The 15,659-nt window shown below is 46.8% G+C and overlaps 2 protein-coding genes across 2 annotated transcripts in view; both read left to right on the plus strand.

The window, feature by feature from the left end:
- LOC310760670 (uncharacterized protein) overlaps positions 1 to 14,802 on the plus strand; it is a 75,866-nt gene extending 61,064 nt beyond the window's left edge. The window contains exon 8 of the mRNA XM_083609577.1: positions 12,715 to 14,802. Within this exon, the coding sequence (XP_083465703.1) occupies positions 12,715 to 14,067 (1,353 nt within the window). The 3' untranslated portion in view covers positions 14,068 to 14,802. The remainder of the gene's footprint in view (positions 1 to 12,714) is intronic.
- On the plus strand, positions 1,500 to 7,244 carry LOC310760862 (zinc finger protein 202-like). The gene is made up of 5 exons (XM_083610075.1): positions 1,500 to 2,337; positions 2,505 to 2,586; positions 2,872 to 2,954; positions 6,470 to 6,596; positions 6,679 to 7,244. The coding sequence occupies exons 1-5, from the start codon at positions 1,732 to 1,734 to the stop codon at positions 6,753 to 6,755; spliced, it is 975 nt and encodes a 324-aa protein (XP_083466201.1). The 5' UTR covers positions 1,500 to 1,731; the 3' UTR covers positions 6,756 to 7,244.
- Positions 14,803 to 15,659: the final 857 nt, after the last annotated feature.

The raw sequence follows: 15,659 nt of genomic DNA on the forward strand, positions 1-15,659 counted from the left end.
TTAAGCATTTCTGGAAAGGGAAATGGCATACTTTTTTATTAGCATAAAAAGCATGCATAAGAAAGTATTACTCATTTACTCATTTAATTTATTACTCATTATTACTCCTTTTGGCAGGGGAAAGGTCTCCCTTGGGAGATGGTGGACTCTCCTTCCGTGGAGGTTTCTAAGCAGAGATCGGACGGCCATCTGCCATGGATGCTTTAGCGGAGATTCCTGCATTGCTGGGGGTTGGACTAGATGACCCTGGGATCCCCTCCTATCTCTCCACTCCGGAATTCTAGGAGGAGCTTCCTTGCCTCCTGCAAAGCCCTTTTCCCTGCAAGCTCTTCCTCTGGTTTCTGGCCAAGGGAGGGAGATGCTCAGAGTCCAGCCAAGAGCCTCACCCCCAAAAGGATATCTGGGCATGGGCGTAGCCAGGGGGGCAGTTGCCCCCCTTAATCCATAAAAAATAATAGAAATCTGAGGTTCTGCCAAGCGAGAGAGGGCTGAGCTGGAGGGACTCGGCTTGGCAAGGGTTAAAGGGAAGTGAGCTGCCTTCCTAGAGAGGCCAGGAAGCAAGAGGGGGCCAGGTCCTCCAGAGCCAAGGCCCCTCCCTCCCCAGTCCTTTCCTTGCTTTGGGGTCTCTCCTGCAAGGGCTGCCTCGCTGTCCCCTCCTGGGATCTGGTGAGTCTCCTCTCTCTCCCCCCAGAGGGTGCAGTGGGGAGACGGGGGGGGGGGGTCCCAGGGCTGCAGCAGGGGAGGAGGCCTGGGGGGCCTGATCAGGGAGGGGCCAGGTCTGCCACGCTCTCCTTCCTGGAGATCAGAGGATCCCAAACTCATTTGGCCCTCCGCCCCCCCCCCTTTCTGAAAAAATCTCCCTTCTTTAAACAAAGGAGTCCCTGGGACTTTAACTCTGTGTGACACCGCTCAGCCTCATTGCACAACAGAGGAAACATGTGCAAATGGTTTTCCAAAGCTGGACGAGGAGGTGGACTAGCCTCCCCCCCAAAAAAGAAAACCCCACATGGAGAAAGGAAGGAAGGAAAGGTGGGAGAGAAAGGCGAGGAATAAAGAGAGGGATCCCAGCCCATAGTCTGGCTGCTGCATTGCAAACCAGTTTCCCAGTCGTCTCCAAGGGCAGCTCCCCACGGAGGCCACTGCAGCAATCCCCTCGCACCCAGAGCATGGCATCCCAGGACCACATCCTCTCTGTCCCAAAGGGATTGTTGCTGGCAAAGCAGCCGGAAATGGGCGCTGCTACTCACCGAGCCTCCAGGGACCTTGGCATCAATGGCTGTGTGAGTGTTAAGTTATCTAGCAAAATAATTATAATAAATTACCCGCCTAAATTTCAAGGGAGATTTCTTTGGCCCTGCCCACTTGGACCTTAGGGGATTGATCAGATACATACCTGGCCCTCAGAGCAAATAAAAAGGGACCCCACCCCAGGAGTCTGTCTGGAGAGCGGCAGAGAGTCCAAGTGCAAGAAAAGGAGACAGAAGCGGGGGGGGGGAGCAACTCCTGAGGACCCCCACTAGAGCCAAGTATCCATTTTCACAAGATACAAACGATTTGCTTGTCAGTCGGTTCTGACTTCATGCATTGACTGGAAGGCAGCAGAAAACAGGTTGTTTAATCTCCCAGAAATCCCTTCAGTTGCCTCCACATTTTGCATTGCTAGAAGGCAAGAGACTTATTTCTTCTCCTCTTCCTCCTCTTTCTTTACAAAAAGATAGCTCATGGTCTGGGATGCAGTGCAGTCCAGCCCTGGTTCCCAGCAAGACTCATCCATGCTTGCTCAGGGAAATATTTCTTTTCCTGTCCTACAAATTTTGTAACAGAACAATGTATTTGCTTTGTAGGATTTGCTACAGCTTCTCATTTAGAAGGGCAGAACTTGTCAGAAGACTAAAGGGTTCCTTCCGATCTCTCAAAGGCTTCCTGAGAGCACAGATGGATGAGCAAGACTCAGCTGGCCCTGAGGCAGGAAGCAGCTGTGGCAGCCAAACTGGGAGCAGTGGGGGATTCTGGGAAAACCCAGTGCAGAAGATCCTGGGTGAGGAGGATACCCTACGTTTAGAGGTGCAGAGCCAGCAGTTGAGGCAGTTCTGCTGCCAGGAGGCCAAAGGACCCCGAGAGGTTGGCAGCCGACTCTACCACTTTTGCCACCAATGGCTGAAGCCAGAAAGGCACACGAAAGCTGAGATGCTGGACCTGGTGATCTTGGAGGAGTTCCTGGCTGTCCTTCCCCCGGAGATGGAGAGCTGGGTGAGGGAATGCGGAGCGGAGACCAGTTCCCAGGCGGTGGCCCTGGCCGAAGGTTTCCTCCTGAGTCAGGCAGAGGAGAGAAAGCAGGTGAGAGAGACTTCCCTCTGGATACTCCCAAGGGGCTCCAAACAGGACAGAGAACATCCCATAATGGTCTGCTGATGGCCGATCCGTTTTCTGGGAAAGCATCCATGGAATGAGATCTCACAGCCTTTCTCACCATTCTCTGTTTTGAATCCTTGTTTCTTTCTCAGGGAAAGGATCTGTTTGCAGAAATGGACCTGGATTCCTGTGAGGCAGAGAGGCCTCCGTTGGACACCAGAGAGAGGCCACTGGGTAAGGAGGAAGCTGGCTTTTGCCCTGTTTGGTCTCATTCTGTTGGTTTTCCAACTCATCTGAGGGTTCTTTTCATCTTGTTTTGGAGGGAGACAGTTGGGAAGAAGGGTCCAGAGGAGGGGAGATGTATTTCTGCACAACTAACATATGAAATGGGCACAAACGTCCAAATGCTCTCAGTAGGTAAGGCTTTCTCAAAAGCCCATCTGTAGTAAGAGATGCCCTGTTTCACCTGTGAGAGAAGCCGGCACTCCTGGCGTCCTGATCACCTTTTTTCTCTTGCAGGTGACAGAAGGATGCCGGCAAGACCTCCTGATCCGTCTTTTCATGGGGACAGAAGGGAAGCAGCGGCTGTGGAACCAGATCAGGTCAGGGGAAGCTGCCTTGTCGGGACAGAGGCCGAGGGATGGAGCAATGTCATGGACTGGTTGGGCACAGAGGAATGGTGGGAGGAAGCAGCCGGGGAACCAGGAAGGGAAGACAGCTCAGAGCCGAAGGAGTGGAGGTAGAAGAAGGATGGGTGGTCAGAGGGGGAAGAGGGAGAAGCCTGGCAAGAGGAGGTGTCAGAAGCTGAAGGGGTTACAGGGCTTAGTGTGCTGGGAGACTCTGTGGCAGAATGCAGTGCAGAATCAGAGGCAGAAGAGGAAGGAGGCAAGTGGAAGAGGAAGGTCAGGAGGCAGAGGTGAGTCAGGATAAGGAAGAGCCACATGTGGCTCCCTCTCCTTTTGCCCCCCCTCCCTGCTTGTCTCTCAGAGCCAGGAGACCCCGTGCATTGCAGGAATCTCTGCTAAATCACCCAAGACAGATGGCCATTTAAAATAGGCTTATTTTATTTCTAGATTGATCACTGAATGCTAAAATCGGTTTCTAAGCAGTGGACAAATGAGAACAAATAGTGGCCTGGATTCACCTAACCAGCCCCATTGGCTGCAAAATGGGGCCTGCCCCCCATTCCTCCCCCTCTCCATGCCCCCATGAACCCCTGGAATTTGGCTCTAGGGCATTGGGAGGGAACTCCCCAGAACAGCTCACGAGGAGAGGAGAAAGTGGACCCTTCCATTGGGGAAACTCGAATGCTTGCGTAGGCAGAATGACTTGGAAAACACAAGGTGGAGTACCACCTATTTGCACAAAGACGAATACCCATAAGTAAAACTTAGAATAAAATAGGTATCCAAAAATAAAATGTGCAGCAAAGCAATCCTATTGAAACAACTCCCCTGCGTGAGTGTGTGAGGGCCCTGCTCCTGCCACTCACCACCTGGCCCAGGGTGGGGCCTGACAGGCCTCATAAGGACAGTTGCTGCTGCTGCTGCTCCTGCTGGCCAGGAGGACTCGGAGTGGCGCAATGTTCTTTTTAAAATGTTTTTAAAATTTTCTTTTTTCCCTTTTGATTACTTTTTTTGTGGGGGGTGGCATGGATGTTTGGTTGGGTTCAGGAATTAGATTTTTTTTTTATAAGGGTTTTATTTTGTTCTTAAGGGGAGGGGTCAGGGCTGCCAGGTAGTGTGTCCCAGCCCACAAAATAGCTGGGGGATGTTCCGGGGGGGGGGGATGCACTGGGACAACCGATCTCAGTGATCACGGGTAGGAGGAGGAGGTACGCTAAGACCAGACCATGTCATTACAGAGGAGGCAGGTTTAGTCATTGTTTAAGGACTATCCCTGCCTCTGGGTCTGGTCCTGACTGGACGGATACTAGAATCAGCAAGGGATACCCACATGACCTGAAGGTGCTGCTGTTCAATGCCAAGTCACTGATTCAAAAAACCACTGCCATCCATGACTTGATCATGGATGGAGGACTTGACCTGGCATGTGTAACAGAGACTTGATTGGCTGAAGCAGATGGGCCCTCTTTGATTGCATGGAGCCCACTCAGCCCCGTGGTTTTCCACGGATCTGAGGGCAATAAAACAATTGCTGAGACGGCTAGAGCGCCGGTGGCGGAGAACTCATTCTGAAGCTGACTGGACACGGGTTAGAGCTCAATGTCGAACCTACCAAGTGGCGGTAGTGACGGCGAAGAAGACTTTCTTTGCTGCCTTTATTGCATCTGCAGAAAACAGCAGCAGGAGACTTTTCAGGTGGTTTGCAATTTAGCGGAACCACCTGCTACATCGGGGCCCAGTATGGGCCACATGATCTCCTGCAATGATTTTGCAAAGTTTTTTGCAGATAAAGTTGCTCAGATTCAGGAAGAGGTAGACTCCACCATGGAGCAGGGCCGGGGCGGGAGAGTGCTAGTGTCCTGTCTAGTCAAGTTGCGTGGGATCAATTCCAATCTGTTACCTCTGAGGATGTGGACAGGCTGCTTGGACGAGTGAAACCAACCACCTGTCTCCTTGATCCTTGCCCATCCTGGCTTATAAAAGCTAGCCGGGAAGGGCTGGGCGATGGGCTTTGAGGGGTCGTGAATGCTTCTCTCTGTGAGGGAGCCTTCCCAGACCCGCTGAAAGAGGCGGTTATCAAACCGCTTATTAAAAAACCATCTTTAGCTGCTGCCAATATGGCTAACTATCGCCCAGTCTCAAATCTTCCATTCTTGGGCAAGGTGATTGAGCGAGTGGTTTCTGAACAATCATAACATCCTTCTGGACCGTCTTGAGGGACTGGGAGCTGGGGGCACTGTCATACAGTGGTTCCGCTCCTTCCTCCTGGGCCGTGTTCAGAAAGTGGTGGTGGGGGATGAGTGTTCAGACCCCTGGACTCTCACTTGTGGGGTGCCTCAGGGTTCTGTCCTCTCCCCCATGCTTTTCAACATCTACATGCAGCTGCTGGGAGAGATCATCAGGGGCTTTGGGCTGGGTGCTCATCAGTATGCGGATGATAGCCAGCTGTACCTCTCTTTCAAATAGGAACCAGTGAAGGAGGTGAAAGTCCTGTGTGAGTGTCTGGAGGCTGTTGGATGATGGATGGCGGCTAACAGATTGAGATTGAATCCTGACAAGAGAGAAGTACTGTTTTTGGGGGACAGGAGGTGGGCAGGTGTGGGGGATTCACTGGTCCTGAATGGGGTAACTGTGCCCCTGAAGGACCAGGTGCGCAGCCTGGGAGTCATTCTGGACTCGCAGCTGTCCATGGAGGCACAAGTCAATTGTGTGTCCAGGGCAGGTGTTTATCAGCTCCATCTGTTACGCAGGCTGAGACCCTACCTGCCCGCAGACTGTCTCACCAGAGTGGTGCATGCTCTGGTTATCTCTCGCTTGGAGTACTGCAATGCGCTCTATGTTGGGCTACTTTTGAAGGTGACCCGGAAACTACAACTAATCCAAAATGCGGCAGCTAGACTGGCGACTGTGAGCGACCGTCAAGACCATATAAACCAGTCTTGAAAGACCTACACTGGCTCCCAGTACGTTTCCGAGCACAATTCAAAGTGTTGGTGCTGACCTTTAAAGCCCTAAACGGCCTCGGTCCAGTATACCTGAAGGAGCGCCATCACCTCCATCGTTCTGCCCAGACACTGAGGTACAGCGCCGAGGGCCTTCTGGCGGTTCCCTCGCTGCGAGAAGCCAAGTTACAGGGAACCAGGCAGAGGGCCTTATTGGTAGTGGCACGCGCCCTGTGGAACGACCTCCCACCAGATGTCAAAGAGAAAAATAACTACCAAACTTTTAGAAGACATCTAAAGGCAGCCCTGTTTAGGGAAGCTTTTAATGTTTAATAGATTATTGTATTTTAGTGTTCTGTTGGAAGCCGCCCACAAAGACAAATACCCATAATTAAAATGCAGAATAAAATAAGCACCCATAATTAAAATGTGCAGCAAAGCAATCCTATTGAAACAAAACCGCCATTAACAGGAAGGAAACAACAGAGCATTGTGTAGCAGATCATATTTCTGCTGTCTCAGAGGAGGACATTTCCCTTTTTCTTTTAGGGTCCAGTGTGCTTTGAAGATGTTGCTGTTCGTTTTACGGACGAGGAGTGGGCGTTGCTGGATCCTGACCAGAGAGCTCTGCATAAGGACGTCATGGAGGAGAATCGTGGGATCGTGGCCTCTCTTGGTAAGCCTCCCTGTGGCATCGTCATATCTGCCTGGAAATTCAAAAAATACCTCAATGTGACCAACCTCATCTATTTTCACAGAGCTCAACAGCACCCCCTATAACACCTGGGAACCTAACACCCCCACAATAAAGAGTAAATTACAGTTTTTTCTTTGAACAATCTTCCTCAAATTATTCCTTTTTCTACCAGGATTGGGCTGGTCTGAACTTCTGAGGCCATCTTAAATGTCAGCTTCAGAATTGTTAGGAAAGATAAGTAGCTTCAGGTTTTTGTTTTTGCTCCTGTCAGTCTTGGGTTGACCAAAGAGACGACGGACATTGGAGATGGAGGGGATGCCATGACTGGGCCAAACAAAATCCATCCCAGAGAAGAGCTAGGCTTATGGAATCTCAGGTAGTAGTAGCAGTGATGATGATGATGATGATGATGATACAGTGGTACCTCGGTTTACAAACTTAATCTTTTCCGGAACAGGACAGTTCTTAAATCGAGGTACCACTGTAGTAATAATAATAATAATTTTATTTCTACCTCCCATCTGGCTGCGTTGCCCCAGCCACTCTGGGCGGCTTCCAACACATATATCATCATGAAACATAAATAATAATAACCTGATTCCATGTAAAAAGAACATTAATTTTAAAATGAACAACTTATACTAGTGGCCAAAATTGTGGAAACCTTTTGTGGAAAGTGAGTAATACCATAAAATTATATAGCAATGGAAATATCATTTAATGAAAAATGTAATGCAATGACTTTTATGAAGGAATATTTATTAGAACAGCAGTCATAAAGAAAAAATGTGAAACCTTTGGTAACCATTGGTAACCTTTAAGCTTTCATTACGGCCTTACAACACCTTCCCATGAAGTGAACCAAATTTTTAGTTCTGCAGCTGTAATAATGTGAAACCAAGGCTGAATTATTGCCTCTGTTAATTGGGCTTTATTGCTGGGTTGCTTCTGATTAACAAGTTTCTTTAGTCGATTGCATAGCTGAATCCTGTTGAAATAAATAAATAAATATGCTTCAGTATCTGGGAAAAGATCACCTGCAGAACGCTTCAGTTTGGGCTCAAGCATTTCATTTATGTATTTGGGGTGCGTTTAAAGTTAAAGGGACCCCTGACTGCTAAGTCCAGTGGCAAACGACTCTTGGGTTGTGGCGCTCATCTCGCTTTATTGGCCAAGGGAGCCGGCATACAGCTTCCAGGTCATGTGGTCAGCATGACCAATCCTCTTCTGGCGAACCAGAGCAGCGCACGGAAATGCTGTTTAAAACCAACCAACTTGTTAGCAATCAACCAACGAACTTGTTAGCAATCACGTAACACACTGACAAAAGTCAACCTAAGTATGTTGTGCTTCCTTTTTCTGCTTATTTGGCTATTATGTTTGATAGAATACAGATAATTGAACAAACTTTCTTGGATTGCATTCTTGATTAAATTATCTTCCCACTGATATATAACTTTATAATATTACTCCAAAAGAAGTGGGGTTATGAGCCATCAAACCTCTGAAATACACTTTTTTCCCAAAAGGCTTCCACAGTTTTGGCCACTCCTGTTGTTGTTTAATCGCTTAGCCGTGTCCGCCTCTTTGTGATCCCAGGGACCAGAGCACGCCAGGCACTTCTGTCTTCCACTGTCTCCCGCAGTTTGCTCAAACTCATGCTCGTAGCTTCGAGAACACTGTCCAACCATCTCGTCCTCTGTCGTCCCCTTCTCCTTGTGCCCTCCATCTTTCCCATATAGCTTTAACTATATGGACCTTTGTTGGCAAGGTGATGTCTCTGCTTTTAAAGATACTATCTAAGTTGGTCATTGCTTTTCTCTCAAAAAGCAGGCGTCTTTAAATTTCGTGACTGCTGTCACCATCTGCAGTGATCATGGAGCCCAAGGAAATAAAATCTCTCACTGCCTCCATTTCTTCCCCTTCTATTTGCCAGAAGGTGATGGGCCCAGTGGCCATGATCTTCCTTTTTTTGATGTTGAGCTTCAGACCATATTTTGCACTCTCCTCTTTCACCCTCATTAAAAGGTTCTTTAATTCCTCCTCACTTTCTGCCCTCAAAGTTGTGTCATCTGCATATCTGATATTTCTTCCGGCAATCTTAATTTTGGCTTGGGATTCATCCAGCCCAGCCTTTCGCATGATGAATTCTGCATATAGGTTAAGTTACATATGCCTCTGTCCACCCTTCTGTCGCAAAGAGTTAATTACTCTCCTGATTAGAGGGTGCTCCAGCTTCTATAGAGTTCTGAAGTTGCAGGTTGCTGTTTGATGCTGTTCCGCGGACCAGAGTTTGCCCGGTTACCGGCCGGTGGGCTGGAGCCAGCTGGGGGCCTGCCAAATGCCCCCTATCCCTTGGACGCATCCCACCAGATTGGGCTGGTCTGAACTTCGGAGGCCATCTTAAATGTCAGCTACAGAATTGTTAGGAAAGCTGAGTAGCTTCAGGTTTTTGTTTTTGCTCCTGTCAGTCTTGGGTTGACCAAAGAGACGACTGGCAGCGAAGCTCAGGTGCTGCCAGCCAGAGAAGAAGCAGGCCTAGGGAGAGGAGAGTTAGCAGCGGAAGGCAGAGAGGAGGGGGAGAGCAACTGTAATCTGAGCTCTGAACAAAGGGGAGAAGAAAAAGAGAGACAGAGTGACAGACAGCTGTGTGAGAGCTACAGGAGTGAGTCAGATGCTGGAATGCAGGAAGCATTCTCTGCCAAATCTCATAGGATCTGAAAAGTGGTCAAGACAGGCGAAAGATACTGGAAGAGAAGGTGGGGGCTTCCGTGCTGGGGAAGGGGGAGGAGCTCAGTCTGGGCAACTCCATCTTGTGGGGAGGACGGTGAGTAGAGGAGCTCCGTCCAAGTTTGTTGTTTTAGCAATAAATCTGAAATTATTAACAGCCAGAGTCCTCCCACGTTTGTGGGAGAGACCAAGGATTGACATTGGAGATGGAGGGGATGCCATGACTGGGCCAAACAAAATCCATCCCAGAGAAGAGCTAGGCTTATGGAATCTCAGGTAGCAGTAGCAGTGATGAGGATGATACAATGGTACCTCGGTTTACAAACTTAATTTTTTCCAGAACAGGTACCACTGTAGTAATAATAAAATTTTTTTGTAATGGCTTGGCTCTCCCACAGAAGCGAGACACCGGCAGTAATTATCTCAGGTTTATTGCTCAAACACATAAATCACTCCGGAGCTCCTTCACTCCATGTCTGACTTCAAGTTTGCAGTTGCCAAGTCTAAACTCCGCCCCTTCCTCTTCTTCCAAGAGGGGAAAAAACCCTATCGCTTCTGCTCTTTCCCCTCCTCTCACTGACCTTTTCGCGCCTTCGAGTTTTTGGGCTAGCTATTCCTGGCCTCTCCCCTTCTGTCTCTGAGCTAAGATTGGTATTTTGTGGATTTTTCCTATCTGCTGCCTGCTCTCTGTTCTCTAAAGCTCTGCCACTCGGCTGCCCCTCCTCCCTCTCACATTCCAGCTCACATTCCAGTTTCCTTATCTCTCTTTGCCTGCTTTCATACATTCTAGCCTCTGTCAGCTCCGGAACAAAGCTGATATTTTTATTTGTACCCTGCCCATCTGGCTGGGTTGTCCCAGCCACTCTGGGCGGCTTCCAACACATATATAAACATGAAACATCAATAATAATATTCTGATGCCATAGAGAAAGAACATTAACTTAAAATGAACAACTTATACTGGTGGTCAAAATTGTGGAAACCTTTTGTGGAAAGTGTATTTCTGAGGTTTGATGGCTCATAACACCACTTTTCTGTGGAGTAATGTCGTTGTTGTTGTTTAATCGCTTAGTCGTGTCCGACTCTTCGTGACCCCAGGGATCAGAGCACGCCAGGCACTCCTGTCTTCCACTGTCTGCCACAGTTTGGTCAAACTCATGCTCGTAGCTTCGAGAACACTGCCCAACCATCTCGTCCTCTGTCATCCCCTTCTCCTTGTGCCCTCCATCTTCCTTGCAGTCCATGGGACTCTTGAGAGTCTCCTCCAGCACCATAATTCAAAAGCATCAATTCTTCGGCGATCAGCCTTCTTTATGGTCCAGCTCTCACTTCCATACATCACTACTCGGAAAACCATGGCTTTAACTATACGGACCTTTGTTGGCAAGGTGATGTCTCTGCTTTTTAAGACGCTGTCTAGGTTTGCCATTGCCTTTCTCCCAAGGAGCAGGCGTCTTTTAATTTCGTGACTGCTGTCACAATCTGCAGTGATTGTGGAGCCGAAGAAAATAAAATCTCTCACTGCCTCCATTTCTTCCCCTTCTATTTGCCAAGAGGTGATGGGACCAGTGGCCATGATCTTCGTTTTTTTGATGTTGAGCTTCAGACCATATTTTGCGCTCTCCTCTTTCACCCTCATTAAAAGGTTCTTTAATTCCTCCTCACTTTCTGCCATCAAGGTTGTGTCATCTGCATATCTGAGGTTGTTGATATTTCTTCCGGCGATCTTAATTCCGGCTTGGGATTCATCCAGCCCAGCCTTTTGCATGATGAATTCTGCATATAAGTTAAATATGCAGGGAGACAATATACAGCCTTGCCGTACTCCTTTCCCAATTTTGAACCAGTCAGTTGTACCATATCCAGTTCTAACTGTAGCTTCTTGTCCCACATAGAGATTTCTCAGGAGACAGATGAGGTGATCAGGCACTCCCATTTCTTTAAGAACTTGCCATAGTTTGCTGTGGTTGACACAGTCAAAGGCTTTTGCATAGTCAATGAAACAGTAGTAGATGTCTTTCTGGAACTCTCTAGCTTTCTCCATAATCCAGCGCATGTTTGCAATGTGGTCTCTGGTTCCTCTGCCCCTTCTAAATCCAGCTTGCACTTCTGGGAGTTCTTGGTCCACATACTGCTTAAGCCTGCCTTGTAGGATTTTAAGCATAACCTTCTAGTGTGTGAAATGAGTGCAATTGTGCGGTAGTTGGAACATTCTTTGGCACTGCCCTTCTTTGGGATTGGGATGTAGACTGATCTTCTCCAATCCTCTGGCCACTGCTGAGTTTTCCAAATTTGCTGGCATATTGAGTGTAGCACCTTAACAGCATCATATTTTAAAATTTAAAATAGTTCAGCTGGAATATCATCACTTCCACTGGCCTTGTTATTAGCAGTGCTTTCTAAGGCCCATTTGACTTCACTCTCCAGGATGTCTGGCTCAAGGTCAGCAACCACACTACCTGGGGTGTATGAGACATCCATTTCTTTCTGGTATAGTTCCTCTGTGTATTCTTGCCACCTCTTCTTGATGTCTTCTGCTTCTGTTAGGTCCTTACCACTTTTGTCCTTTATTATGGTAATCTGTGTACAAAGTGTTCCTTTCATATCTCCAATTTTCTTGAACAGATCTCTGCTTTTTCCCATTCTATTGTTTTCCTCTATTTCTTTGCATAGCTTCTCCGAGGTATTCAAGTCCCTTCGCAACAGCAAGGGGATTTTGATCACTACTGTGTATCAAAGAAAGCAACATTCAACAATTCATCAGAATCCAATAATAAATATGTTGGTTAATGACAAACAACACAGGTAATGAACACATACCCAATTTGACGCGCAGTGTAAATTAATAATCCTGAGTTTCTAAGTGAAAGAATAAGAGCTTTACTGAGTTAAAATAAACTTCTTCATAAAAACATGGTTCCAAACAGTTTGACTGAGATTATATACTGACTCTGCTCACAACTGAGGCAGACTGACTCTGACTGAAATCTTACGGAGAACAAAGAGAGAAAATGGCTGCCAAGTCACATGTCAGAGTGACTCAACAGTTAGCAGTTAGGCCTGAATGACTTTAGTATACCCAAATGATTATGCCGTCCCAGCACCTCTCAGCCTGTTTCCTGCTTCTGCTCTCATGTGTCATATGACACAACTCCCTTCAGTTCTTCTCCATTTATTCCGGAGGCTCTAATCCCTTTTTGTCTCCATTGCAGATTTTGATGAATTGGAAATAGAGAACAAAGGTGACCGTGAAAAAATCCCCAGAGAGGAGAAGCCACGTAAAAATGTGGAGTGTGGAGAAAGCTGCAGTGAGAGCTCCCATTACACTTACCATCAACAAAATCTTATTGGAAATAAACTCTATCAGTGCATGGAATGTGGAAAAAGCTTCAGTCACAGCCAGAATCTTGCTTCCCATCAAAGAATTCATACAGGGGAGAAACCCTATCAGTGTGTGGAATGTGGAAAGAGCTTCACTGATAGCTCCTCCCTCACCTCCCATCAAAGGATTCATACAGGGGAGAAACCCTATCAGTGTGTGGTATGTGGAAAGAGCTTCAGTCAGAGCTCCCATCTCACTTCCCATCAAAGAATTCATACAGGGGAGAAACCCTATCAGTGTGTGGAATGTGGAAAGAGCTTCACTGATAGCTCCTCTCTCACCTCCCATCAAAGGATTCATACAGGGGAGAAACCTTATCAGTGCATGAAATGTGGAAAGAGCTTCAGTCACAGCCACAATCTCACTTCCCATCAGAGAATTCATACAGGTGAGAAACCCTATCAGTGTGTGGAATGTGGAAAGAGCTTCAATCAGAGCTCCGCTCTCACTTCCCATCAAAGAATTCATACAGGGGAGAAACCTTATCAGTGTGTGGAATGTGGAAAGAGCTTCAGTCACAGCCACCATCTCACTTCCCATCAAAGAATTCATACAGTGGCCAAACCCTATCAGTGTGTGGAATGTGGAAAGAGTCAGAGCTCCCATCTCAGTTCCCATCAAAGAATTCATACAGTGGGGAAACCCTATCAGTGTGTGGAATGTGGAAAGAGCTTCACTGATAGCTCCTTTCTCACTTCCCATCAAAGAATTCATATAGGGGCAAAACCCTATCAGTGTGTGGAATGTGGAAAGAGCTTCAGAAACAGCCGCAATCTCACTTGCCATCAAAGAATTCATACAGGGGAGAAACCCTATCAGTGTGTAGAATGTGGAAAGAGCTTCATTCAGAGCTCCTCTCTCACTTCCCATCAAAGAATTCATACAGGGGAGAAACCCTATCAGTGTGTGGAATGTGGAAAGAGCTTCACTGATAGCTCCTCTCTCACTTCCCATCAAAGAATTCATACAGGGGCAAAACCTTATCAGTGTGTGGAATGTGGAAAGAGCTTCCGTCAAAGCTCCCATCTCACTTCCCATCAAAGAATTCATACAGGGGAGAAACCCTATCAGTGTGTGGAATGTGGAAAGAGCTTCAGTCAGACCTTCTCTCTCACTTCCCATCAAAAAATTCATACAGGCTTGAAACCCTATCAGTGTGTGGAATGTGGAAAGAGCTTCACTCATACCTCCTCTCTCACTACCCATCAAAGGATTCATACAGGGGAGAAACCTTATCAGTGTGTGGAATGTGGAAAGAGCTTCAGTCAGAGCTCCCATCTCACTACCCATCAAAGAATTCACACAGGGGAGAAACCTTATCAGTGTGTGGAATGTTGAAAGAGCTTCAGTAACAGCCGGAATCTCACTTCCCATCAAAGAATCCATACAAAGGTGGGAAAAACCATTATACAGCTTTAGAATCCAGGCTTTGGCTAATTGACATGTATGAAGATCAAAGTATTATGGGCCTTAATTTATGATGAGTTAAAAAAAGTGTTTGGAATAACCTTTCTAAAAAGACCAGAGGGATTTCTGTTAAGTATTGTTGGCACGGACATCCCAAATGCCTTTAGAGAGGTATTTTTATATGCAACGGCCACAGCTTGGACTTTGGTGGGAAAGGGGTGGAAGGAAGACGAAGTCCCGACAGTAATGGACTGGCATAACAAGCTACAAGAATTTGCTGAAATGGTGCAGTTGACAAATGTTCAAAAATACAGTAATGGTTCGCTATCTATGCTAGCATTCAATTGACGTTGGAAAGAGACTGAGTTGAGAAATAAGACCAAGGGTACATATTGATATAGGAATGTATTAGAAAAAAATGTAAAGAAATATACAATAATAAGAATACATTCATTTGTGAAAAAGGAATATACAACGGGATAGACAGGAAGTCCAAAGTGTTGGTACATATATGATTTTGGAATAATTTTTTGTCCTTGTTTTTTTTTCTTTTAGCATGTCAACTTTGTATACATGTTGAAAATTATAGTAAAATAAGCCTTGTAATGTAACATGATCATGTTTACCGATATAACATAAGAACATTAATAAATAATTAAAAAAATACATCTAATGCCCTTTTAACATGTGATGTTTTGTGTTTTTATGTGGTGTTTTTATGTTGTAACCATCCTGAGACCTGTGGGTGTAGGGAATAGGCGCCAACTCTTAAAGGCCTAGGGGTCTTTGACCCATCCCCCAATAAAATATTTGAGGATGCCACCCCCCAGTTTTTGGTGTTTTTTTTCCCCCCAAACACAACCTTTTATCCTTCTCTTAAAAAATAAAAAAATAAACTCACAAAGGTCATGAGGAAAACAAAATACAAGAAAATACAAATGTGGACAGGTCCCATCTTTCCGGGCAAAACGCAAAAGTTTCTTTAAAAGAGGCTTTCCCAAACTTGGGTCCCCAGCAGCTCCCGGACTACAGCTCCCATCATCCCTCCCCATTGGTCCTGCTAGTTAGGGATGATGGGAGCCGTAGTCCAAAACCAGCTGGAGACCCAAGTTTGCTTTAAAGGGAAAGTAGGCTGGCCCTGTGACACCCTCTGCTGGCCAAAAGCACTGCCACAGAATCTGAACCACCCCCAGTACTGCTAATTGGAATTAATAGAGCGCAAAACAGAAGTTTGATCGGCACTTCAACCTTTAGGGAGCTTCTAGGTGCTTTCTGCGCCACCTAGAGTACCCACACATAGGAGAACAAATGAAAGACAAACACAAGGGGCAGGGGAAAACCTGGAAAGGGCCATACCAAATGGAGATCCGGTGTGAAGAGGTCACTTTCCCCACTGCTGAACAATGCCACAGGTAGAGGAGATGGAATGCTAGAAGTGTCTCTGGGGCAAGGGGAGCTGCTGGGAAATTGAAGTACGGGCTCAAAGTATTACTTTTTTAAAAAGTTGCCGCCTTTATAGGCAT

The sequence above is a fragment of the Podarcis filfolensis genome, assembly GCF_964270895.1.
Source record: "Podarcis filfolensis genome assembly, chromosome: 4".
Taxonomy (NCBI): domain Eukaryota; kingdom Metazoa; phylum Chordata; class Lepidosauria; order Squamata; family Lacertidae; genus Podarcis; species Podarcis filfolensis.

Coding starts and splice junctions, on each gene's coding strand:
- LOC310760862 (XM_083610075.1), top strand. CDS start 1,732: ATGCAGTGCAGTCCAGCCCTGGTTCCCAGCAAGACTCATCCATGCTTG. Junction 2,955..6,469: donor CGGCTGTGGAACCAGATCAG/GTCAGGGGAAGC, acceptor TTTTTCTTTTAG/GGTCCAGTGTGCTTTGAAGA. Junction 6,597..6,678: donor TGGGATCGTGGCCTCTCTTG/GTAAGCCTCCCT, acceptor CTATTTTCACAG/AGCTCAACAGCACCCCCTAT.